This window comes from Phoca vitulina, unplaced genomic scaffold (assembly GCF_004348235.1).
Source record: "Phoca vitulina isolate PV1807 unplaced genomic scaffold, GSC_HSeal_1.0 scaffold7, whole genome shotgun sequence".
NCBI classification, from domain to species: domain Eukaryota; kingdom Metazoa; phylum Chordata; class Mammalia; order Carnivora; family Phocidae; genus Phoca; species Phoca vitulina.
The window spans coordinates 66,628,485-66,653,082 of NW_022589710.1; the positions used below are offsets into that span (position 1 = coordinate 66,628,485).

General features: G+C 44.1%; 1 protein-coding gene across 6 annotated transcripts in view; it reads left to right on the forward strand.

Annotated features, from left to right (window-relative positions):
• The window catches only part of EML1 (EMAP like 1), a 145,015-nt gene that overhangs the window by 64,597 nt on the left and 55,820 nt on the right, over window positions 1-24,598 (forward strand). For 5 of the 6 annotated variants that reach the window (XM_032405914.1, XM_032405911.1, XM_032405912.1 and 2 more), the window contains exons 2-3: window positions 3,775-3,957; window positions 19,953-20,088. In XM_032405914.1, the coding sequence (XP_032261805.1) occupies window positions 3,801-3,957; window positions 19,953-20,088 (293 nt within the window). In that variant the 5' untranslated portion in view covers window positions 3,775-3,800. Of the gene's footprint in view, window positions 1-3,774; window positions 3,958-12,564; window positions 12,664-19,952; window positions 20,089-24,598 lie in introns of those variants that run through there. The other variant, XM_032405916.1, reaches the window with a different exon arrangement.

The following is a 24,598-nucleotide window of genomic DNA, read 5'->3' on the forward strand; positions in this document are numbered from 1 at the left end:
TGGATTGAATTTTCTTCATTCAGTACTTTATTTTTTTTAAAAGATTTTATTTATTTATTTCAGACAGAGAGAGAGTGCACGCACACAAGCAGGGGGGAGGGGCAGAGGGAGAGGGAGAAGCAGACTCCCCACTGAGCGGAGAGCCCAATGTAGGGCTTGATCCCAGGACCCTGGGATCATGACCTGAGCTGAAGGCAGACGCTTAACCGACTGAGCCACCCAGGCACCCCCATTTAATACTTTAGAGATGTTCTGCTGTCTTCTAGTCTTCATGGTCCTTTCCCAGTATATACTATGTCCATTTGCTCTTGCTGCTTTCAATAAGTGCACTTCATCTGATTTTCAGCAGTTTGATCGTGATATGCCTTGGGGTGGGGTTCTTCGTGTTTATTTTGCTTGGTGTTTGTGTAGCATTTTGTTGTTTTACATTTCTCTCCTTCACCAAATTTAGGATATTTGGGGCCTTTATATATATATATATTTTTAAAGATTTTATTTATTTATTTGACAGAGAGAGAGAGAAGAGCAGGGGGAGAGGGAGAAACAAGCATTCTGCAGAGCAGAGACCCCAATGCAGGACTTGATACCAGGACCCTGAGATCATGACCTGAGCCAAAGGCAGACGCTTAACTGACTGAGCCATCCAAGCACCCCTCGGGGCCTTTATATTTGAGATAATTTTTTCTGCCTCATTCTCTTTCTTTTTATATTCCAGTGTAATGTGTGTTGGACTGTTTGAGATCATCTAACAAATCCCCATCTGACTTGGTTAATTTTTTTTTCTCAGTTCTTTTCTCTGTGTTCTTCACCCTGGAGACGTCCTCTGCTAAATCTCAGTTTTACTTGTCTTTCCTCCATCACATCCATGCAGCTGCATCCAGTCAGTGAATTCTTTACTCCTAACATTGTATTTTTCAGTTCTAGAACTTCCATTTGGTTCATTTTTATTGTTTCTGTTTCTCTGCCAATGCTTCCCACTTCTCTGTTGAAATTTTCATTCATTGGAAATATCTCATTTTCCTTATCTGTTAGTTCCAATATTTTGTTCATTTTGGAGTTGGACTCAGTGTATTTCCTTTTCTCTTGAGACTCTGTTCCATTTCTTGATTCTTAGAACGTTGAGCAATTTTGGATTATATCCTGGACATTACGAGTCTTAAGTTGTGGGGATTTTGTCTTCTATTATTTTCCTCTGAGAAGCGTCCTTTCCTTTGTCTTGGTGGCTGCGTTCCTTGGCTGGACTTGAACTGCAAACTGCTTCTTGGGCAGAGCCTCTAATCTGAGTTCCATTCCTCTGCTGTTAGCGGCGGTACTTGAGTCTGTTCCATGCAGATGCGATTCTTGGGTCAGCCAGAGCTGGGACAGGCAGAATTTGGGAATCCCCCTCTGGCATCTTCCCTTTTGGAATTTCCCCACTCTCCTCAGTGTTCACAGTTTTTGGACTTCACTTCGTGGTTTTCTTCAGACAAAATGGCTACAGGGTTTCCCACATGTACCCTCACCCGCTCCGTGTACCACTTAGATGTGGCTAGAAGCCACACAAAAGGGATTTACTTTGATATTTTTCCAAGTGAGTGTAAACTACCCCCCAGAGTCTATATACCTGTGTCTCCTCTCCAGTACTTTCAAGTAGTTGGGGTTTTTTGGTATAATTTCCAGGCTTAAAATTGCCTTCTGTGGGCAGGAGTGGGGGTGGTGCTTTCTAGAAGGGGTCTGTTATACCTGGAAGCAGAAGCAACTCCACGATGCTTACATTGTAGTTGGGAGATAGCAGATAAGCTAACAAGAGCACAGTAATGCTGTGGAAGAAATAAATAAGGTTGAGGTGATCCAAGTACTGGCCTTGGGTTAGGTTGTTAGGAAGGGACTCTGAAGAGCTCTGGTTGATTTGACACCTAAAGAACAGAAGAATTTGGTCATGCAAAAAGCTTGTTGAAAAATGTTTCAAGAAGGGGTGCCTGAGTGGCTCAGTCCATTGAGCATCCGACTCTTGATTTTGGCTCAGGTCGTGGTCTCAGGGTTGTGAGATTGAGCCCTGCATCGAGCTCCTTGCTGGGCATAGAGACTGCTTAAGATTCTCTCTCTCCCTCTCCCTCTGCCCCTCCCCTGCCTCTCTCTCAAAAAAAATAAAAATGAAAATAAAAAAGGAGATGTTTCAAGTAAAAGCAACAGCAGATACCAAAACTCTTAGGGCAGTTGCGAAAGGTCAGTGTGACCAAAGCACAGAGAGTGAAAGGAGGAATGACATGAAATGAGTTTCAGAGGCAAGGAGACTGTGTGGGACCTGGGAGACCTTGATAAGGAATTGGCGATTAACGGCTCTATACAAGAGACTAGGCTTGCCTTTGCTGTAAGGGGATGCTTACCAAACAGATTTGATGACTAATGTTGCTTTGTCCGAGTAGCCAGACCTTAGCAGGCATGACTGATACATAGTGTAGTCTTGTTTGTTTGTTTTTAATGAAATAAAAAATTTTATTTGTATGGTCTTAGATTCTGCATTGACGCTAACTTTTATAACGTTACCATCTATCATGTTTTGACTGAATAACAAGATTATCCATAATTATCTGAAGAGGCTATTAAAATACTTCTTCCTTTTCTTCCTTTTCCTACTACATGTCAGCATGAGGTCAAATTTTCTTCATATATTCCAACCAAAATAACATATCACAGCAGATTGAATGCAGGAACAAATTCAGTTATTTTCTAATAAGTCAGACATTAAAGAAAAATTTTAAATACTCAAAATGTCAATCTTTTCACAAAACTATTTTTGTCTTGAAAAACAGCAATTTTCCATAAAAATGTGTTATTGAACATGTCATGCTTTGCTATTTTTAAATAGGTCATGATTAAATATTTATAAATTGCCTGTTTTAATTTTCAATACAATAGATATTGATGGACATAATTCACAAATAAGCTATTTGTGGTCCTCAATAATTGTTACTAATATAAAGGAGTCCTGAGACCAAAACATTTGATAACTGCTATGTTAAAGCTATTGTACATGGAAAAGATGATACATTAACTTTAAGTACATAGTGAAATCATGCAAAAAGTTTTTTTTTCAAATTTTTATTTAAGTTCTAGGTAGTTAGCATATAGTGCATAATATTGGTTTCAGGAGATAGTGTAGTCGTATGATTATCTGACCACCCTGTCAGTTAGCATCGATAGCACAAAAGCTAGAAGGCCATGCGGTGGATTTCTGCAGTGTGTGTGAAGTTGAAGTGGGTACCTCCTAGCCCCCCCCCCACCTCTGAGGTCTCTGACATCATAGGGAAGAAAATAAAATACGTTGCCTTGTGTTAGAATAATATAATGACAAATAAAACCACAGCTAAGCGTGCCTGGGTGGCTCAGTGGTTAAGCTTCTGCCTTCGGCTCAGGTCATGATCCCAGGGTCTTGGGATCGAGCCCTGCATCGGGCTCCCTGCTCCGCGGGAGGCCTGCTTCTCCCTCTGCCCCTCCCCACTACTCATGCTCTGTCTCTCTCCCTCTCTGTCTCAAATAAATAAATAAAATCTTTAAAAAAAAACCCTCATAGCTAACAAGAAGTGAAAAGCACAAGCAGCACGAGAAAGACTGTAGCAGAATGAGGTGTAGTGGTTCTGGGTAGTAAGTGCTGTCCCACATGGTTTCTGCCTAAGAGCGGTTGCCTTCCGTTGATAAATGCTGTTACGTTTTAGCCATGTGCGCGTGCACGGGTGTTGGTCTGGTTTCTCTGGGGAGTGCTAAAGAGTCACGGGTTCCTCTCTTTTGGTTCAGATGACAGCGCTTCGGCTGCCAGTAGCATGGAGGTGACAGACCGCATTGCCTCCCTGGAGCAGCGTGTCCAGATGCAAGAGGATGACATCCAGCTGCTCAAATCGGCGCTGGCGGACGTGGTTCGGCGGCTGAACATCACGGAGGAGCAGCAGGCTGTGCTGAACAGGAAAGGACCTACCAAAGGTGGGCGTCTTAGGTGTGCAGGAACGGCGGACAGCTTGGTCTCGTAGCAGGTGTTTGCCCCTAGTTTTGTTTGCTCCTCAGCGCTGACAGAGACCGGAGACTCAGAGCATCGATGAGCTGGTCTCGGCGTTGCCAGAATCATCACACAAAGTGGGACGGGGTTTTTTCGGCATGATGTTAGTGAGTTGTTCAGCCCGAGGGTGTACACGTGTAGGTGATCAGTAAATGCTCAGAACCACCCGCGGTGGACTGTTGGGAACAATTGTTTATCATAGGATGGAAGGAGCTTGCGAGGCAGAACCTAGAACCAAAACCCCACGATCCTTTGGGCGTCCTGGAGGCTGTTCCAAACTTCTTGATAACTCTCCTCTCTTTCTCTATACTCAGCTTGTCTGCTACCATTCAGTTCAGCACAGCCAACACTTAATTATCTTATGCCACAGCGAAGCTCGGAGCCAAGAACTGGGGGCCCAGAGGACAGGCCCTTCCCTGAGGAGCTCAGAACCCACAAGTTCATCACTCACTGCCCCCCCCCCCCCTTGTAGCTAGTAAGCTCCTCCTGGGCATAGACTCCTGTTTCTTTCGAATCTCCTGCTCTGCTGTCCAGGAGAACGTAGTCTACTGCAGAATTCCGTACCTAGTGGGTTTCCGGCAAATTTAAATCATTTCATTTCCCTGTGGTGCCTATGTGTGAAACATAAAAAAAGCAATATTTGTGTTTGAAGTAACTTTGTAGTGACCCTCTTCTTAAAATTTGGAAGTACCACGCCTCGTTAAAACTTCTGTCCTACTAGTCATAGTCAGTCCCCTGATGTCTGCTTTCAGCCCGTATACATTGCTCATCATTTGCCAGGATTTCTGTTCCTTGTGGCTAGCTTTAGAAAACAGAACTCATCTTGGCTGTTAAATTCCTTTGATTAAAACATTTGAGATCACACTGGCATGTAAATGTCCCTTTAAAATTAGCTTTTTTTTTTTTTTGGTTGTTTGGATTTAACAAATTATTTCACAGTTACCATGTTTTTCTTGGAGTCAGGAGAGGGTACTATCTGATGTTGCATATGTTACTTTTTTCTCAAGTACTTGGCTACATTTTCGCATATCCTTGGAGAGAAATCTATTTCTTTGTCCTTCTGGGTAATTATCGCCAGCTCCATGTAAGAGATACATGCTGGGCAATGTCTATATATTTTTGTAATTTTTTTTTATCTGAGTATAGTTGATACACAATGTTACATTAGTTTCAGGTGTACCACTTAGTGATTTTGGTGAGCAGTGATGCCCTGCTCACCACAAGTGTGGCTGCCATCTGTTACCGCATAACGCTACCTCTTGAATAATCCTTTTATTTATTTATTTACAAGGTTTTATTTATTTAGTTGAGAGAGCACAAAGAGGGAGAGGGAGAAGCAGGCTCCCTGCTCAGCGGCCTGCTGAGGGGCTTGATCAGGACCCCGAGATCAGGACCTGAGCCTAAGTCACATGCTTAACCAAATGAGCCACCCAGGTGCCCCTTGAATAATCCTTTTAAATCATGTTTTTTCCTCCTCCTAAGTTACAGAATGATTAGGGTATTTTAAATAGAAACCAGGTAATTTAGGTATTCTTGACCTGCTCAGCTTTCCAAAAATAAAACCGATGACTACTCTACCCTAAAGGGTACTTTCGAAGTTGTTGCTTCATATAAAACATGAGACTTCCAAAACTTCTGTTTTTAAAAAAAATTAGGGAAAAAATAATACAAGAGACCTACCAAGGAGTTTTCTTCTCTTGATTAAGAGTAAAGTTTGGTTTTTATAAAACTTCGTCAAAGAGAAAAATTTGTTTTCATAGTGAGCTCTATTTCTGTATAATATTCTTTTCATAAGTAAAAGTTAATCAGAACATAATAGCAGGGGGTCACCCCAAGAAACAGAACGAAGGTCAGAAGAAAGCTGGTGAATGGGGTGGCATCCCCTGGATGCAATGGGCCACGGTTTCCCCCAAGCAGTTAATTACAGGACAGTGGAAGCAGAGGTGGGGAGGGGGAGGGGGGGCCTGTCAGAAGCTCTGGGTCGCTGCTTCCCTTCTGGGGAGAGTCGTGTGGGTGCACAGGCACCTCTAGCTGGAGAGCTGTACTCAGTACCGCGGCTCAGTTGGGGGATCTTTCAGACAAGATGGATCAGGGGCAAACTTCCTTTGGTTGTAAAAGGCCACATTATTATTACGATCACACTTTACATTATTTTGGCCTGATCCAGACTTGAAGAAGACGGGACACACGGCATTCTAATTGTTAAACATTAAGTGTTGTCAAAAGCTTAGGGTTCAGTGTTTCGAGCTTTGGGTGCACATCGAGCTTTGGGTGCACACCTGCCCGGTGACAGGGTTGGCTGTGCTGCCATGAAACAGGCCACACTGGTGGGCAGTGAGCTTTCAAAGCGCTCAGCGTGGTTCAGCTCAGAGACGGTGCGTGGGGGCTGCTGTGTCTATGCCACAGTCACCCCAGGCTGGTAGACGGCGGGGGCCACACAGCAGCCCGTGTTGCCTGTGAGGCTGTCCATCATGATTCTAATCCCTTTCCATGACGGAACTTCGCTTATGTGTAGGAAGTTATCGTGACCTCTCAGCTTTGACTTACTTTATTATTCTTTGTATGACTCACTAGCATAACAATGAGAACTGCAGTCTCGGGAAAATAATTCACTGACAGATCGAGTTCATGGCTTCCTGAGACACGGGGCAGATTGTGGCCGACCCATCCGACGCTGGGCCTGTGGACGTAGAGTTCATGTAGAGGGAGCTCCGTCTCAGACCACTGTTCCTTGGCAACATTCTCCTGTCCCTGGGTTTTTAACCAGTGATACCGCCCTGGGTCTTAGGAGTTACTCAGTCTCTACCTAAGCTCCCCAGACTTTGTTATTGTTTCCTTTTGCCTTTGGTATTTTTTTCTAAGTATTAAGAACTGGTTGCCCTGTCATGCATCTTAACTCAAGAGAACCTCAGCCTGCAGAATTTGCTTTGTTTGTGTTAGATTGACTCTCAGATGGGGAGATTCGGCATTTTTTTAAATTATGCTGAGCTTGGGTTACCATAGAGTGGAGAAAAGAGAATCAAATTGTTTGTGGAGGCACATATTGAAAAAATTCTTGGTAATAAAGTTTTTTCGGTGTTGTGGATGGAGCAGGGCAGTCCTCACTGGCCACTAGCAGAATTCAGGGACAAGACCCCCTTATAGATCGCTGTTGTGAGTATAAATACAGAAGAGCGCATCACAAATAAGAGCTCACTGCCACATCATGCGTGGTGGAGGATAAATGGATAGAAAGGAATGGAAGGAATGCAAGCTATAGGGGCATGGCTAGAGAACCGCAGCCCTTCGTAGGCTTGAGTACGGTGTCATCTGTAAAAATGTCTGTGTTACTTGTAACAACAGGGAAAGTGCTGTACATTGCATTAAGAGTCAAGAGCAAGACATAAAACTGTATATATGGCATAATTCAAGTAAATAGACAAAATCTGTGCAAAAAGATGGGAAAGAGCTATACCAAGAGTTATCATTGATGGTTTGTTTTTTTTTTTTCCTGAGTGGTAGGATTGTGATTGCGTTTCTTCTTGTATACTTTTTAGTTGGTTTCTAAATATTCTTTGGTGTCATAAGCAGAAGAAATTTGTGTTTTAAAAATGACTCCTTTCTTGGGTGCCTGGGTGGCTCAGTCGGTTAAACGTTTCCCTTCAGCTCAGGGTCATGATCCTGGGGTCCTGGGATCGAGCCCCGCATCAGGCTTCCTGCTCAGCAGGGAGTCTGCTTCTCCCTCTGTCCCTTCCCCCGCTTGTGTGCTCTCTCTCTCTCTCTCAAATAAATAAATAAAATCTTTTAAAAAATTTTTTTAATTAAAAAATAAAAATTATTCCTTTCTTACCCTGAATCTGATCTTCATTGCACTGAGAACAACAGCAGGGCTCAGAGCAAATGTCTGGAGGCTGGAGTTGGCTCACGCGTGTTCTCAAGAAGACAAGGAATCATGGTTTGGAGTTAAATTCATAATAGGCCCATTGTGTACATGCATGGCTAGGGGAGTGCTATAAGATTTTACTGTAAAATGTAGATTAAAATATTGTCATTGTCCCATGTATCTGGGATTGTCTGCTTTGTTATGCCTTAACGAGCAAGTAATTCCTATTCATCATTTTAAATTTTGCTTGTGTGTTCAGACCGTAATTCAGCAGCTTGCCTTTTGTAAACTTTAATATACCTTTTGCAGACTTTTTTATTGGTTATATTCAGAGCCCCATTAATTAACAGATCAGAGAATTACTAAATATAACCAAAACTTTCTAGTAGAGATGCTTATATGCAAGTGGGTCCTGCTGTTCTGGGCCATCAAAACCTTCCAGTATCAGGACTTAGCCTCCGAGACTGCTGATGAAAGCAGACTACAGATAACCTTTCAATGGTCTCTGCTATGTTGACACTTACTCCTAATGTTCAGAATGATACTCATAGCTACCATTTATTGATTGGCTGGGTGCTGGACATTGCAATAGACATTTTGGATACATGAGCCCATTTCCCCTCTCCACAGTTCTTTGAGGTAGGTGCTATCATGCCCATTTTACAGATGAGGAAACAGCCTCTAGGAGATTGGATAATTGACCCCAGGTCACACAAATCTGGGACTGGCCCCCAAGGCCTGGCTGGACATGCCTTCTTTCTACCATCTATGTTGATCTGCTTAGCAGTATTATTTAATTTCGCATTATTCAAATCAAACCAAGTATTTAGGAAATGAGTAACCAAAGGACTTGAAATGAGGGCTCTCTTCTCAAGGTTTAACTTGATTTGCAAAGTGTCCCAAATAGCATAGATCATATTTGGCACATGATTGTGTGAAATATTATGTATGGTTCCTTCACAAATTTTATTAGAGAGGGACAAATAACAAATTAAAATTTTAAGCTCTCTGCAATGAATGAAAGTAACAAATAATTAGTTCTTTATCCTGTCTAACTGCAGTTAGCAGTTTGTGTCCCTCTCTCTCTTACACTGTGTTTTCTCCTTGTCTTTCGCCTTACAGATGGCTCTATTACGAACATAACTTCTGGGGTTTTTTTTAAGACGGAACACACTGTAGTCTCTCCCATTTTTCCCATTAATTGCCCTCCCTTGTTTAGACAGGCATTATTTAGTGAATTATGGAGAAGGTTTAGTAGATTTATTCAGTTTCCCAGAGACTAAGGATTGTATTCAAACTTTATATTATGATGGGGCGCCTGGGTGGCTCAGTCGGTTAAGCGTCCAACTCTTGATTTTCGCTCAGGTCATGATCTCAGGGTCGTGAGATCGAGCCCCACATCAGGCTCTGCGTGGAGTCTGCTTGAGATTTTCTCTCCCTTTCCCTCTGCCCCTCCCCCATTCTCTCTCTCTCTAAAATAAATAAAATCTTTTTTTTTAAAAGATTTTATTTATTTATTTGACAGAGAGAGAGAGACAGCGAGAGAGGGAACACAAGCAGGGGGAGTGGGAGAGGGAGAAGCAGGCTTCCGGCTGAGCAGGGAGCCTGATGCGGGGCTCGATCCCAGGACCCTGGGATGACGACCCGAGCTGAAGGCAGACGCCCAATGACTGAGCCACCCAGGCGCCCCAATAAATAAAATCTTTAAAAAAAAACTTTATATTATGAAATGTTCCAATGTATATAAAAGTAGAAAGAAAAATACCTTTTATTTTTTACCTGGCTTCATTATTTATCAACATGTTGCCAGTTTTATTATCCCCCCTATGACTTACTTCCCTCACCCCATTAGGATTATTTTAAGGCAAATCCAAGACATTGTATCATTTTATCTATAAATATGTCAGTATATATTTCTAAGATATAAGGATTCTCTTTTTAAAAAATCCATAATACCCTTATCACAAATTTATTATTAAAAAGTAATTCCTTAATATCAAGTCAGCATTCAGATTTTTCCAGTTTTCTAATGAATGACTTTTTTATAGCAGCCTATTGAGATATAATTCACAGAACATAAAATTCAACCTTTTAAACTGTTTTTAGTATGGTTCACAAAGTTGTACAGCCATCCCTACTCTCTAATTTCAGAACGTTGTCATCACCCCAGAAGTTACCCCCTTTCATGCCCCCCTGCCCTCCCTCGCTAGCAACCACCAGTCCACTGTCTCTGCGGATGTGACTGTTGGGGACATTTTGTATAAAAGGAATCACGCGGTATGTGGTCTTTGCCGCTGTCTTCTCTCACTTAGCAGGTCTTCGAGGTACATCGTGTCAGAGCAGGTGTCAACACCTTATTTCTTCTGACGGCTGAATAATACTCTGGTGCACAGAGATGCAATACACTGCTTATTTGTTCATCAGTTGACGGACATTCGGGTTGCTAATAAATGACTTTCCATAATCAGTTCATTAATGTCTTTTTTGCCCATACATATTGCCATTATATTGACTATTCAGCATTAGAGGATTCTTATATTACCAGACCCATGCCCAGGAATTCAAATAACCCGTGATACCAGAGAGAGCCTCATCTACCCACCAACACTATATTAAAACTTGATTCATGTGTAGTCTGATCATTTAAAAAGCTTTTTAAAACCATATAAGAAGAGGGGCGCCTGGGTGGCTCAGTTGGTTAAGTGTCTGCCTTTGGCTCAGGTCATGGTCCCAGGGTCCCGGGATCGAGCCCCACATCGGGCTCCTTACTCAGCGGGGAGCCTGCTTCTCCCTCTCTCTCTGCCCCTCCCCCGCTGTGCTCTCGCGCTCTCTCTCCCTCTTAAATAAATAAAATCTTTTAAAAAAATCATATAAGAAGAGTTAAGATTTTAAATCTGCTGAAAGTCCTCAGGCTTCTGCAGAGCAGATAAAGCAGTTCTGTACTTGCTCTTTCCACCACAGGGTAGAGAGATCTTCCCTACTACTCTTACAGCGCACGCCAGGGTGGGGATGCCCCGCAGTTGACTCCAGCATCCCCTGTGGGTGGTCTTTTGTTTTACAGGTAATGCCGCAGTGGTTGACCTTGTGCGTGTGGCATTTTGCATTGTTGCCAGTATGTCTTTAGGACAGATTCCTAGAAGCGGGATTGCCCATCAGAGGATGAGAGCGCGTGTGACTTTGCCGGGTGTCAGCAGCGGGATTTTCCACAGAACTTAAGTAATTATTACCCACTTGTCTCACAGTGTAGCGGACACAGTTTGCCTCTTCCAGTTCCAAACGTGGACATCTCATAAATTTTGAAATGGATAATTAGGGGGGTCTCAAGCTCAAGTCCCGCATTGGGGTCCACACTGGGTGTGGAGCCTACTTAAAAAAAGTAAAAAATAAATGAAGCCTATAAATAGATTCCTTCCAGTTTGGGGCACCTGGGTGGCTCAGTCGGTTAAGCATCCAACTCTTGATCTCAGCTCAGGTCATGATCTCAGGGTCGTGAGATGGAGCCCCGTGGTGGGCTCTGCGCAGGACATGGAGCCTGCTTGGGATTCTCTCTCTCTCTCCCTCTCTCTAAAAAAATAAATAAATAAAATAGGTGGATAATTAGGAATTCTAGATTCATAGTGGTCAGATATGCTAAAATTAAACTTTGGATTTCTACACATAACCACATACATAGTCACGCTTTGCATAATTAAGTTTATTTCAAAACCTAATGGGATGTTTTACTTATCAAATATTGCACATTGAGTTATTACTATGATGCGAGTGAAAAGGGTTTCTTGGTCTTTAGGTTGTAACAGCTCATAATAATAAGCATTGGTAGGTTCAGCTAGCTATACTCGAATTTCTGTATTTATATCAACTCTAGTTTTGAAAATATGTCATCACAGTTCTTAAAGTCTGGATATTCCAATCCTACCACCTAGAAAGATTGAAAAAAATTTATTTCAGGTTTAATTGTGAATGTTTTAGACCCGAGATTGCGAATACTTTTGTTAGAGCCAGAGATTTTCAGCTACCATGTTGTGGAGTCATTTTGCAGGAAATTTAACTCCTGGTAGTTTATCGAGGACCTTCTATGAAAGAGTATGCCAGGTAACTACTAGTCATCAGTTCTGCACGTGTGGCTGGACCAAGGGCCTGTCCCCTTCAGCCTCGTGGCTCAGCTCCCTGGTGGACTGTCGAGTCTGTCTATGAACTGACTCGGGGTGGCGAAGTCATAGAAACTCAGGACACTCTTCCCGCATGAATTAGGATCCGATTTCAGGGTGGGAAGAGACATCCTTAGAGTGCATTTGGACTAAAAATGGGGCCTAAGGTCACACTGCCAGTTGGGGACACACTGGGCCTAGAGCTCTGGCCTTCACGCCCAGACCTGAGGTCCTGCCCCTACCCACACTCCCCTGCCACCCTCACTTTGCCAGGCGTCTGCCTCTGCCCGTCCCTGGGTGTGCTGGATGCGGCTGAGGACACTCGCGTGGGTCTGATTCCGCCGTAGGTGCCTGTGAACGTAACTGACACGCTAACGCTAATTCTACTCACATCGTGTTCCGGGGGCTCGATTGCACCCTGATGTCCAAAAGCATTTCATCATCTGGATGTAGCCATAGGGTAAGAGCCCCCACTTCTCGTGTGCCTGCAGCATCCTGGACACGCCGCTAACAACTCCCACTGCTCATTCCTGATCCTCGCAGCGCCCTGCAGGCTGGCCGCTGTTACCCGTATTTCACAAAGAAGCTGGGGCTTGGAAAGGTGGTGACTTCTCCGAGGCTCCGTAAGTAAGCCGAACTGAGAGTGAGGCCAGTCCTGTCTGAGCCTTCAGTCCTCTGTGCTTCTCAGTCTCCCTTGAGATTTGAGATTCCGACCGTCCTGATACCGCTCCCATGAATGCATTCTAAACACACACCATTTATCATTCATTCTCCTTTTATTTGAGAAATCCTTCTTTCGTGCCGTGGGTCTACATTTTGCCCCTAGGAACAATTAAAATGTTATTTTAAAAATCCCTTTTATGAACCAGAAGAATGTCTCATCTCTTAGTGTCATGTGGAGGCAAAGGAGTCATTTATCTTTGCACCTGATGAGCGGGAAATTGTGTTTGAACCTTTCCCTGTGCTATTTCTCTTCCACGGTTTTAAAGATCGCTTGTCTGAAAATGACTCATTGTAGCGGCTCTTGTGTCCTCCCGTCCTCCCAATCCAGGCTGGTACTCGTTCACACTGGACACCAGGAGGCATTTTTTTCTTCCAGAACTTTCCCTTTATGGTGGCCGCCTTTTTTCCTTGAGTAGCTAATCACATCTAGATGGGGAAACATGGAAGCAACCTGCTGAGGTGTCATGTACACAATGGGCACTTAGTTAAAGGCATTTTGGTGGCAGTTGCTGTGCTATTGACAAAGTCAGTGGTGAGGAACCCCGGGGGATGTTACCCAGATCCGCGTGTAGCCCTAACGGATCTCTCCACCTTCTCCATCACTCCGAGGGCAGTCACCATGCCCCCGCCCCATCTTCGGTTTTTCTTTCATGATTTCTCATCAGAACTTTAAGGATTCTTTTCGCTTTTGATGATGCTCTGTCACGACTTATTTTTTTTTTTAAGATTTTATTTGTTTGTCAGAGAGAGAGAACAGAGAGAGCACAAGCAGGGGGAGCAGCAGAGGAAAAGGGAGAAGCAGGGTCCCCGCCGAGCAGGGAGCCCGATGCGGGACTCGATCCCAGGACCCTGGAATCACGACCTGAGCCAAAGGCAGACGCTTAACGACTGAGCCGCCCAGGGGCCCTCTGTCATAGCTTAACATACAAGATCTGTTACCCCCGGTCAGAGAGCCTGCCGCACGCAGCTGATCTTTCATGGGCTTCTACAGTCCTAGTTCCCCTTCTGGGAGAAGGACAGAAGTAGGTTATTAGGAGGCTGAACTTTGAAATTATGACTCAAGAAAAAAATAAAAATTTCACGATGGCCCAGAAATGGTACCATAATGCCTTCTCTTGGAAGCAGGGCTTTTGTTCTTGAAATTCAGTGCGGTGTGACCCACAAATCCCGGTTGAACACCTGCTGTGGAGGCATGCCACCTTCAGGGAGCCTCCCGTCGTCCATGGAGTGGGCAGGCGAATAAACAGACAGTTGCCATGCGGTGTTCTGGGGATGGCAGCACAGGCCAGGGCTGTGGGAGCAGGGAGGAGGTCACCCAGCCTGGTTTGGTGGCAAGCGTGGGGGTGGGGGGGCGGTCCTGGGTCAGGGGCCCAAGAGGAGCCGACATCGTCCGTGAGCCCCTCTGGGTCCTTTGTTTCCCGTCCTCCAGGCTCTGCCCTGCAGGCTGACCTATGGGGACCGCACCAGGAGGCCCTTGCCCTCCACCTCCCAGTTATCTTTGGGCATCGGGAGCCCTCGCTGGGGACTGGAAGAAGGGGAGAGAGGGAGGTCGGAGTATTTACTTCCTTGGCTCCTTCCAAGTCCATGGGGCCTGGGAGGGATGACAGCTGCTCTGCTCTCAGCCCAGAGAGACAGAGCAGTCCACCCGGACTGGCCACCTCTGGAGCTAGGCATGCAGAGCACATGGACAGATGGCACCCCTCCCAGCACCAGTGTCTGCCGCCCACTGTTACTCTGGAAGGTGAGATTAGCCCACCTGGAACAGCAGTGATAAGCAAGGGCTAAACTGTAAGGTACAAACTGGCATGGGGTAGGAGCTCCGAGAGGCCATCCGGGAGGGCAGGAATGACAAGGAGGGGACAGTGGCACAGCCTGTGGGTCTCAAAGTGCGGTCCCCAGAGCAGTGGCAGCATGACCTGAGAGCTTGTTAGAAAGGCAGATTCTCAGGCTGCACCCAGACCCAGCATCGGAAACACTGGGGCTGGAGCCCGGAGGTCTGTATTGTAACACGCCCTCCGGGTGAGGCTGTGCACACTCAGATTTGTGAGCCCGACAGAGGCAAAGCTAAGGAGGTGGCATCGTTTTGCTTGTTGGTTTGTGTGTGGGGGGGGGCGCAATGAGGAGTCTGGGCACATAGTGGGAGAAATAAAGCCGTATGGACAGAATGAGAGCAGCTTAAACGTTATAAAAGACCAGATCCTGACGGGCCTGGTGGCGGGGAGGCGGGCTAACCCAGGGGTCGGACCGTGTCCTCTCCTCTCTGGGCTGGTTGTGAAGTAGGAGCCCCCCACATGTGCAGGTCCCAGTAGGCCGAGACAGCACCCTTCCAGTTGTCCCACTCTGCCCAACAACGAGTATGTGTAACACTGTGTGGCAGCGCCCAGGCACCGCTGGAGATGGTGGTGAGGGACATCAAGGTGAGGGCCACGGGGAGACGAGCCTGGACAGGTCTGACCAAACGCCCAGGAGACCCACCCTCGGGTCTAGGAGTCATGCTTCAGAGACCGGCTGGACAGGCAGGAATAGCAGGAATGGAAGGGACAGCCGGGCTGACATGAGTCATTCTCACCTCCTAGGGCTGCTGTGACCGATGACCACAAACTGGGGACTGGGGGGCCTGAGACAGCAGACTTACTCTCTCACGCTGCTGGAGGCCGGCAGTCCGAGACCAGCACACTGGACTGAAGTCAAGGTGTGGGCAGGGTCGGTTCCTGCTGGAGGCTCTAAGCGAGACTGTTCCAGGCCTCTCTCCCAGCTTCTGTGGCTGCCGGCCATCCTTGGCATTCCCTGGCTTCTAGATGCTTCGCTCCCAGCTCTGCATCCGCCGTCGCCTGGCCTTCTCTCCCGGGGCCTCTGTGTCTCTTCTCTGCTCCTCACAAGGACACCATCACTGGGTTCAGGGCCCACCCTCATACTGTATGACCTCATCTTAACTAATTACATCGACAAAGACCCTATTTCCAAAAAAGTTCATGTTCCCAGGTTCTGGGTGGATGGGAACATTGAGGGTCCATGTATTTAAAAAACAAAACAAAACCAGAATGGGAACAGAAATGGTGGACGAAGCAGAGAGAGAAGGTAGAGTAGTGAAAATGACGGTGACGATGCATGTCGTCCTCGGGGGAGAAGGGTCCCGTCTGGGAGGCACGGCAGACGTACACGAGAGAAGATGGGGAGTCCCGGTTCGGGAGCCGCGGTGCCTCGCTGAGGAATGCTGGCTCCCAGCACGCTAGGCCCTCGGGTGGGCAGGTGCTCAGGAGGTGAGGCAAGAGAGTGCGTGGAGGGTGGTGGAGGGAGGGGTTGGTGCTCTGGCTGGGGCGTCGCCTCTGCCTTTTGCCATTTTCTGTCACGTTTGAAAAGAGAAGGAAGCCTGGCCCCCTGCCTTAGGGACCGAAAAGTTTCGGTGTGTTAAAAACATTCTATGCAGTTTTGTCATTGTTTTTAAGAACCCCAGTCAAGGCGGGTTTAATTCTGTGATGCGCGAAATAAATTCTGCTAGCATTTCAAATCAATTTTTTTATTTCAGAGTAGTGTTAGATTTATAGAAAAGTTGCAAGGACCGGGGCACCTGGGTGGCTCAGTCGTTGGGCGTCTGCCTTCGGCTCAGGTCATGGTTCCAGGGTCCTGGGATCGAGTCCCGCATCGGGCTCCCTGCTCCGCAGGAAGCCTGCTTCTCCCTCTCCCACTCCCCCTGCTTGTGTTCCCTCTCTCGCTGTGTCTCTCTCTGTCAGGTAAATAAATAAAATCTTTAAAAAAAAAAAAAAGAAAGGAAAGTTGCAAGGGCGGTACAGACAGTTGCCATCTACCCCGCATCCAGCTTCGCCAGCGATTAACATTTTACATTAGTATGCCACAATGATGATACTTTTTTTATTTTTTATTTTACCTCTTTTAAAAAAAGATTTATTTATTTGAAAGAGAGTGCACGCGTGGTGGGGAGGGGCAGAGGGAGAGGGAGAAAGAATCTCAAGCGGACTCCACACTGAGCGCAAAGCCCGATGCAGGGCTCAGCCTCACCCACAAGATCATGACCTGAGCCGAAATCAAGAGTCACACGCTTAACTGACTGCGCCACCCAGGTGCCCTAGTGATACATTTTTTATTAATTAGAGGCACACTTTATCTGGATTTCCTTAGTTTATCCCTAACATCCTTTTTATGTTGTTCCAGGATCCCATCTGGGATTATATTTGGCCATCATATCTCCTGAGGCTCTTCTAGACTGACAGTTTCTCAGATTTTCCTTGTTTCTGATGACCTTGACAGTTTTGAGGAGCCCTGGTCAGATAGTTCATTGTCTTTCGACTTGGGTTTGTCCGGTAGGTCCTGGGTTTTAGGGAGGAAGACCGTAGAGGTAAAGAGCATTGCTGTCACATCCTGCCCGGGGTACATACTCTCGACGTGACTTGTCACTGTGACGCTGGCCGGGATGGAGTTCGCCAGGTTTGTCCACAGCGAAGTGACTCCCCACCCTGCCTCCGCCCTGCGCCGTGCAGAAGGCAGTCACTATGCCGCCCGCACTTATGGAGCAGAGGACCGTGTTCCACCTGCTTGAGGATGAAGCATCTACGTAAATGATCTGAAATTCTGCACGGGAGAAATGATCTTTTCTTGCCCATTTAATCATTTACTCAGTGATTCTATCAGTCTGGACTCCTGGATATTTGTTTCATACTTCGGGCTATAATCCAATGCTACTGTCTATATTTTGTTGCTGAAATTGTCCCGGCTCTGGCTACTGGGGGAACTCTTTCAGTTGACTCCTGGGTCCCTGTGACCTCACCCCATCAGTATAGGGTTTGGGGTTTTATTATTGCTTTTGAGCACTTCCTTACTCTCTGGCAGTACAGGAAGCCCCAGGCTCATGTTGTATGTGCCCTGCCCCAGCCCCGGATTTGGGCATTTCCCCAAGGAGTCCTGGTTCTTTGTTGTTGAGGAATCGTGTTAGAAACCAGGGTTTGGGTGCTGGGTGTCCTTGCTTTCAGTACTCTCAGCAGGCAGAGCTAAGGAATGTGTTTATATTGGGGCGCCTGGGTGACTTGGTCAGTTAAGTGTCCCAACTCTTGGTTTCAGCTCAGGTCATGATCTCGTGGGTTGTGGGATTGAGCCCCATATCAGGGTCCACGCTTGTGGAGAATCTGCTTGAAGATTCTCTCCCTCTGTCCCTCCCCCAACTCGCATGCTCACTCTCTCTCAAATAAATAAATAAATCTTAAAAAAACAAAGAAGTGTGTTTATGCTAATCCATGTTTACATACATAGGTATAATTTGTATCTGTAGCTATATCAGGCTAAACATGGCTTCATACGGAGACCTACCCCCTGGCTCATTCAACGCTTGTCTGTAGCCTCCCTCTGCAACAGTGAGAAGCCTGGTTCCCACCATCCTCCTTGCGGTTCCTTAATTGTTCACTGCTAGGGCTCATGATAGTGGTTTCAGAGGTGTTGACCATGCCCTGTGGGAAACAATGTTACTGACCCGAGCACAGTGCTTAGATGTGCTCCTCAGTCTCTCCCCATTTTCACGGCACCTTCCTGTCCTCCTCCTTCCATGAGGTTAGAGCCCATACTTGAAGTATATATTTGATTCTTGTATCCGTCATGGGTTCCCCATCTCCTAACTGATTTTTATCTGCATACATTAAAGTTCGTTCTTTGTGCCTTAAGAGTCTGGAGGTTTTAGGGCGCCTGGGTGGCTCAGTTGGTTAAGCAACTGCCTTTGGCTCAGGTCATGATCCTGGAGTCCCGGGATCGAGTCCCGCAAGGGGCTCCCTGCTCGGCAGGGAGTCTGCTTCTCCCTCTGACCCCCCCCCCCATCTCATGTGCTCTCTCTCTCATTCTCTTTCTCTCAAATAAATAAATAAAATCTTTTTAAAAAAAGAGAGCCTGGAGGTTTTGACAGATGCACGGTGTCACATAGCATGATCGGCATCATACAGAATCATTTTACCACCTTAACATGCTCTTGCGCCTTACCTGTTCAGCCCCCCCTCCGCTGGCCGACCTCCGGCAACCACTGATCTGGTTTTTGTCTCTGTAGTTTTGCCTTAAATGGAATCATAGAGAATGTAGCCTTTCAGCTTGGCTGCTTTCACTGCGCAGCCTGGATTTAAGACTCGTCCCTGTCCTTGCGTGGATGGCTTCCTTGCTTTTTTTTTTTTTTGCTGAATCATATTCCATTGTCTGGATGGACCGCAGTTTGTTTATCCACTATCCAATTGAAGGACAACTTGGTTGCTTCCAGTTTTTGACAATTATGAATAAAACTGCTATAAATAGTAAATGCAGGTTTTATATAGACATAAGTTTTCCAATCAGTTGAGTAAATACCTAATGTCACACAATGACTGGATCATACTGTAAGACTACATTTAGCAACCGCCAAACCGTCTTCCAAAGTGGCTGTACCATTTTGCATTCTCACCAGCAATGAATGAGAGTCCCTGTTGCTCTGGTCCTGGCCAGCAATTGCAATTTTGTTTGTTTTTTGGATTTTAGCCACCCTAATAGGTGTATAGAGATATCTCATTATTGTTTTAATTTGCATTTCCCTAATGACAAAAGATGTTGAGCATCTTTTCATATGCTTATTTGCCATCTGTAGATCTTCTTTGGTGAAGTGTCTGTTCAGATCTTTTGCCCATTTTTTTAATTGGGCTGCTTGTGTTCTGACTGGGGAGTCTTAAGCATTCTTTTTTATATTCTGTATACAAGTCCTTTATCAGATACGTGATTTGCAAGTATCTTCTCCCAGTTTGTGGCTCGTCTTTTCATCCTCGTAACATTGTCTTTCACGGAGCAAACATTTTTATAATTTTAATGAAGTCCAGACAATCATTTTTTTCTTTCATGGGTTGTGCTTTTGTTGTTGTATCTAAAAAGTCACCAAACCCAAGGTCACACAGAGTTTTCTTCTGCGTTTTCATCTAGAAGTTTTATAGTTTTGCATTTTACGCTCGGGTCTTCGGTCCATTTTGAGTTCATTTCTGCATAAGGGGAGAGATTTTGTCTAGGCCCATTGTTCCAGTATCCTTAGTTGAAAATCTCCACTGAATTCTCTTGACACCTTTTTCAGTTTTGCCAGCATTTTAAAATTGATGTCCTTTGCTGTCCTTCCCGTCTTAAGTTCTGTAAAAAGTCACCTTGACAGAGGGGAAAGCTCTGATTGCGTTTTCTGCTTATCTCACAGCAAGACCACTGGTGCAGACCCTGCCTTTAAGGACCACTGTTAACAACGGCACTGTGTTACCAAAGAAACCTAGTGGCTCTCTACCATCCCCCTCAGGGGCCAGGAAAGAAACAGCTGTGCCCGCCACAACCAAAAGGTAGGTACAGAGTGCCTTAACCCACCTCGAAAAAGAGTTCCATCTCAGGTTTAAAATAAATATTGCCTTTTTATGTGACACCTCTTAATTTCTTGTCTGAATTAAAACTCATGAAAGTACGATATTTGGTGTGTTGCCGTATCAGGACCTATATACATTTATTATTCTGCTTTTTTAGACTTTTTCTTACTGTCTTTGAAATCTCATTGGCTAACACCACGGTGTGCTATTTTGTATTTTTGCTTGAGGGTCTCTTGAAAACACAAAAGGGAGTGTAACCTGTGTTAAAACGAATATGCTCTAAAAAAAAAAATGAAGGGGTGCCTGGGAGGTCCAGTCAGTTAAGCGCCTTTGGCTCAGGTCATGATTGCAGGGTCCCGGGATTGAGCCCCGCATCGGGCTCCCTGCTCAGCTTCTCCCCCTGCTTGTGCTCTCTCTCTCAAATTAATAAATAAAATCTTAAAAAAAAAAAAAAAAGAATATGCTCTTCCCAGCTTCATACTTGGCATAGAGCAAAATTCAGATTGCCATACCAACATTAACTTTTTATCTATAAAATTTGGATAAGCTCATACCTTTAAATTGTGCCTAACAGTGAAGTTCTAGATATTGATGTTGTCTGTCAGAGCATAGTTTGCTCCTAATATTTCTATAATTTCATGATTGTCATATTAAAATTTCATACATTATATGCCAGGCCACTTGCCTTAGCTTTTAGGCTCTAGAAAATTAAATACATGATGGTAATATAGTCTAGAAAACCTTAAAGAAATTCTTGTGCGGTGATACCCCCCCGGCTTGTTACAAGCCCACCGTAGAAGCTCTTAGGGCTCATTACAATACTGACTGCCCAGCAGGTGCCAGGTCAGGGAGCGTGAGTGTGCTCTGCGTCCTGCTGGGGCCACCAGTGGGCTCTCAGGTGTTGGATCAGATGCTGGGCTGTGACTTGGAGGAAAACGTAGCGATCCTATCTTCTCTTTCAAATATGTAGTGTTTGTACTCTCCCTCAACAAGCAAATTTTCATTGTGTTTTTATCAGATAGTTTCATGTACTTATTGTTTGCGAATTTTAAGAAAATTGATTTTGCAGGGCTTTTTAAAACTTAAAAAATGACATTCTTAACCTTATGTCGTATCTGTTTAATACTTACCTGAATCATTTATTTCTAATCAACGTAAAGTGACCTTCTGCATTCTAAATGGCAGCAGTCGATCTGGACTATCTTTTTTTTTCATCTAGATGTCGAAGATTGCCAAGGCTGACTTTATTTGAGGATTCAGATTGCTATCTGTTATAAAACACATAACATGGGTGCCTGGGTGGCTCAGTTGGTTAAGCAACTGCCTTCGGCTCAGGTCATGATCCCGGAGTCCTGGGATCGAGTCCCACATCGGGCTCCCGGCTCAGCGGGGAGCCTGCTTCTCCCTCTGATCCTCTCCCCTCTCATGCTGTTTCTCTGTCTCTCTCTCTTTCTCTCAAATAAATAAATAAATAAAATCTTTAAAAAAATAAAATAAAACACATAACATTAAATTTATCATCTCAACCATTTTTAAGTGTACGGTTCAGTAGTGTTAAGTACTGTTGGACATTGTTGTTGTGCAGCAGATCTCAAGAAACTTTTCATCTTTTCTTTCTGTTTCCTTTTAAAATTATTTATTTATTTAAATTTTAATTCCAACACAGTTAACATACAGTGTTGTATTAGTTTCGGGTGTACAATATAGTGATTCAGCAATTCCATACAACACCCAGTGCTCATCCCAACAAATGCCCTCCTTCATTCCCATCCCCTGCTTCCCCTATCCCCCCCACCCACCTCCCTTCTGCTGACCATCAGTTTGAAGAATTTTTTCATCTTGCAAAACTGAATCTCTATACCCATTAAACAGTAATTCCTATCCCCAGCTCTTGGCAATCACCTTTCTACATTCTGTTTCTATGAGTTTGACTACTTTAGATACTTCATATGAGTGGAATCATACAGTATTTATTTGTCCCTTTGTGGCTGAGTTATTTCATTTAGCATCATATCCTTGAGGTTCATCCATATTGTAGCATATCACAGGATTTCCTTCTTTATTAAGGCTGCATAATACACACACCCACACCCACACCCGTACACCCCACATTTTCTTTATCCATTCAACTGTTGATGAACATTTGGCTTGTTTCCACCTCTTGGCTGTTATAAATAATGCTATAATGAATGTGGCTGTGCAAATAGCTCTTCAAAATCTTGCTTTTAATTCTTTTGGATAGATACCCAGAAGTGATATTGCCGAGTCATGAGGTAATTCTATTTTTAATGTTTTGAGGAACCGCCATATTGTTTTCCATAATGGCTACACCATTTTACATACCCACCAACAATGCACAAATGTCCTAATTTCTTCTCATCCTTGCCAAAAACTTATTTTCTATTCTTTTGCTAATGGCAATCCTAATGAATATGAGGTGATATCTCATTGTGGTTTTGCGTGGCATTTATCATATGATAAGTGATAATGAGCATCTTTTTTAAAAGTAATCTCTACATCTAATATGGGGCTTGAACTCATGACCCCTAAGATCAAGAGTCACATACTCTACTGACTGAGCCAGCCATGTACCTGGATATTGAGCATTTTGTTATATGCTTGTTGGCCATTTGTATATCTTCTTTGGAGAAATGTCTGTTCAAGCCTTTTGCCCAGTTTTAAATCAAATTATTCATTTTTCTGTTATTGTTCCTGAACTGTAGAATTTCCTTACATATTCTGGATATGGACCCCTTATTAGGTATATTATTTGCAAATATTTCCTCCCATTACATAGGTTGTCTTTTTACTCTATTGATTGTTTCCTTGATACACAGAAGTTGTTAAGTGTGATGTAGTCCCAAGTGTCTATTTTTGCTTCTGGTGTCACATCCAAGAAATCATTGACAAATACAACATCCCAAAGCTTTCCCTTTGTGTTTTCTTCCAGGAGTTTGATGGTTTTAGGTCATACATTTAGGTCTTTAATCCCTTTTGAGTTAATTTTGTTTATTGTCTAAGGGTCCAACTTCATTCTTTTGCATGTAAATATTCAGTTTTCCCTTTGCCATTTGTTGAAAAGACTGTCCTTTTCCCATTATCTGCTCTTGGCTCCCTTGTTGAAAATCATTTGGCCACATATTCAAGGGTTTATTTCTGGGCTCTCTATTCTGTTCCATTGATCTATTTTTCTCTCTTTGTGCTAATGAAGATACCCTACCAACTTGATTACTGTTACTTTGTAGCATATTTTAAAATGAGATACTTTGAGGCCTCCAACTTTGTTCTTCTTTTTTCAAGGTTGTTTTGGCTATTTGGGGTTCCCTTGACCTTCCTTTTAAATTTTAGGATTTTTTTTTCTATTTCTGCAAAAAATACCATGTTGATAGGGGATGCATTGAATCTATAGATCATTGTAGGTACTATAGACATTTTAACAATATTAGGTCTTCCAATCCATGAAAATGGGTTGGGTTTCCACTTATTTATGTCTTCTTTGATTTATTTTAGCAGTGTTTTATAGTTTTTGTGTACAGGTCTTTCACTTCCTCGGTTAAATTTATTCCTGAGTATTTTATCCTCAAATTTTGATTCTGCAGCAAATGGGATTTTTCCTTAATTTCCTTTTTTGTGTTCGTCGTTGTTAGTGTATAGGAATGCAACTGATTTTTGTATCCTGCAACTTTGCTGAAATTGTTGATTAGTTTTAAAATGTTTGTGTGCGTGGAATCTTTAGGGCTTTCTACATGTAAGATCATGTTATCTACAAACAGAGATAACTTTATTTCTCTCTTTCTAATGTCAATACCTTTCATTTCTTTTTCTTATCTAATTGTGCTGGCTAGGATTTCTAGTACTGTGTTGAACAGGAGCGGTGCAAGTGGATCTCCTTGCCTTGTTCCTGATCTTAGAGGAAAAGCTTTTAGTCTTTCACTGTTGCATATGATGTTAGCTGTGAGCTTTTCATATATGGCTTTTATTATGTTAAGGTAATTTCCTTCTATTTCTAATTTGTTGAGAGCTTTTAACATGAAAGAATGTTGAGTTTTTGGGGTACCTGGGTGGCTCAGTTGGTTAAGCAACTGCCTTCGGCTCAGGTCATGATCCTGGAGTCCCGGGATCGAGTCCCGCATTGGACTCCCTGCTCAGCAGGGAGTCTGCTTCTCCCTCTGATCCTGCCCCCCTCTCATGCTCTCTCTCTCTATCTCATTCTCTCTCTCAAATAAATAAATAAAATCTTTAAAAAAAAAAAAAGAATGTTGAGTTTTGTCAAGTGCTTTTTCTGCATCCGTTAAGATAGGGATGTGGTATTTGTCCTTCATTATGTTAATGTGGTGTATTACATTGATTTTCATATGTTGAACCATCCTTGCATTGCAGGTCTAGATCCCACTGGGCTATGGTATAATGGTCCCCTCTTACCCATGGTCTCACTTTCTGCAGTTTCAGTTGTCCGTGGTCAACCTCAGTCCAGAAGCACAAGACCCTC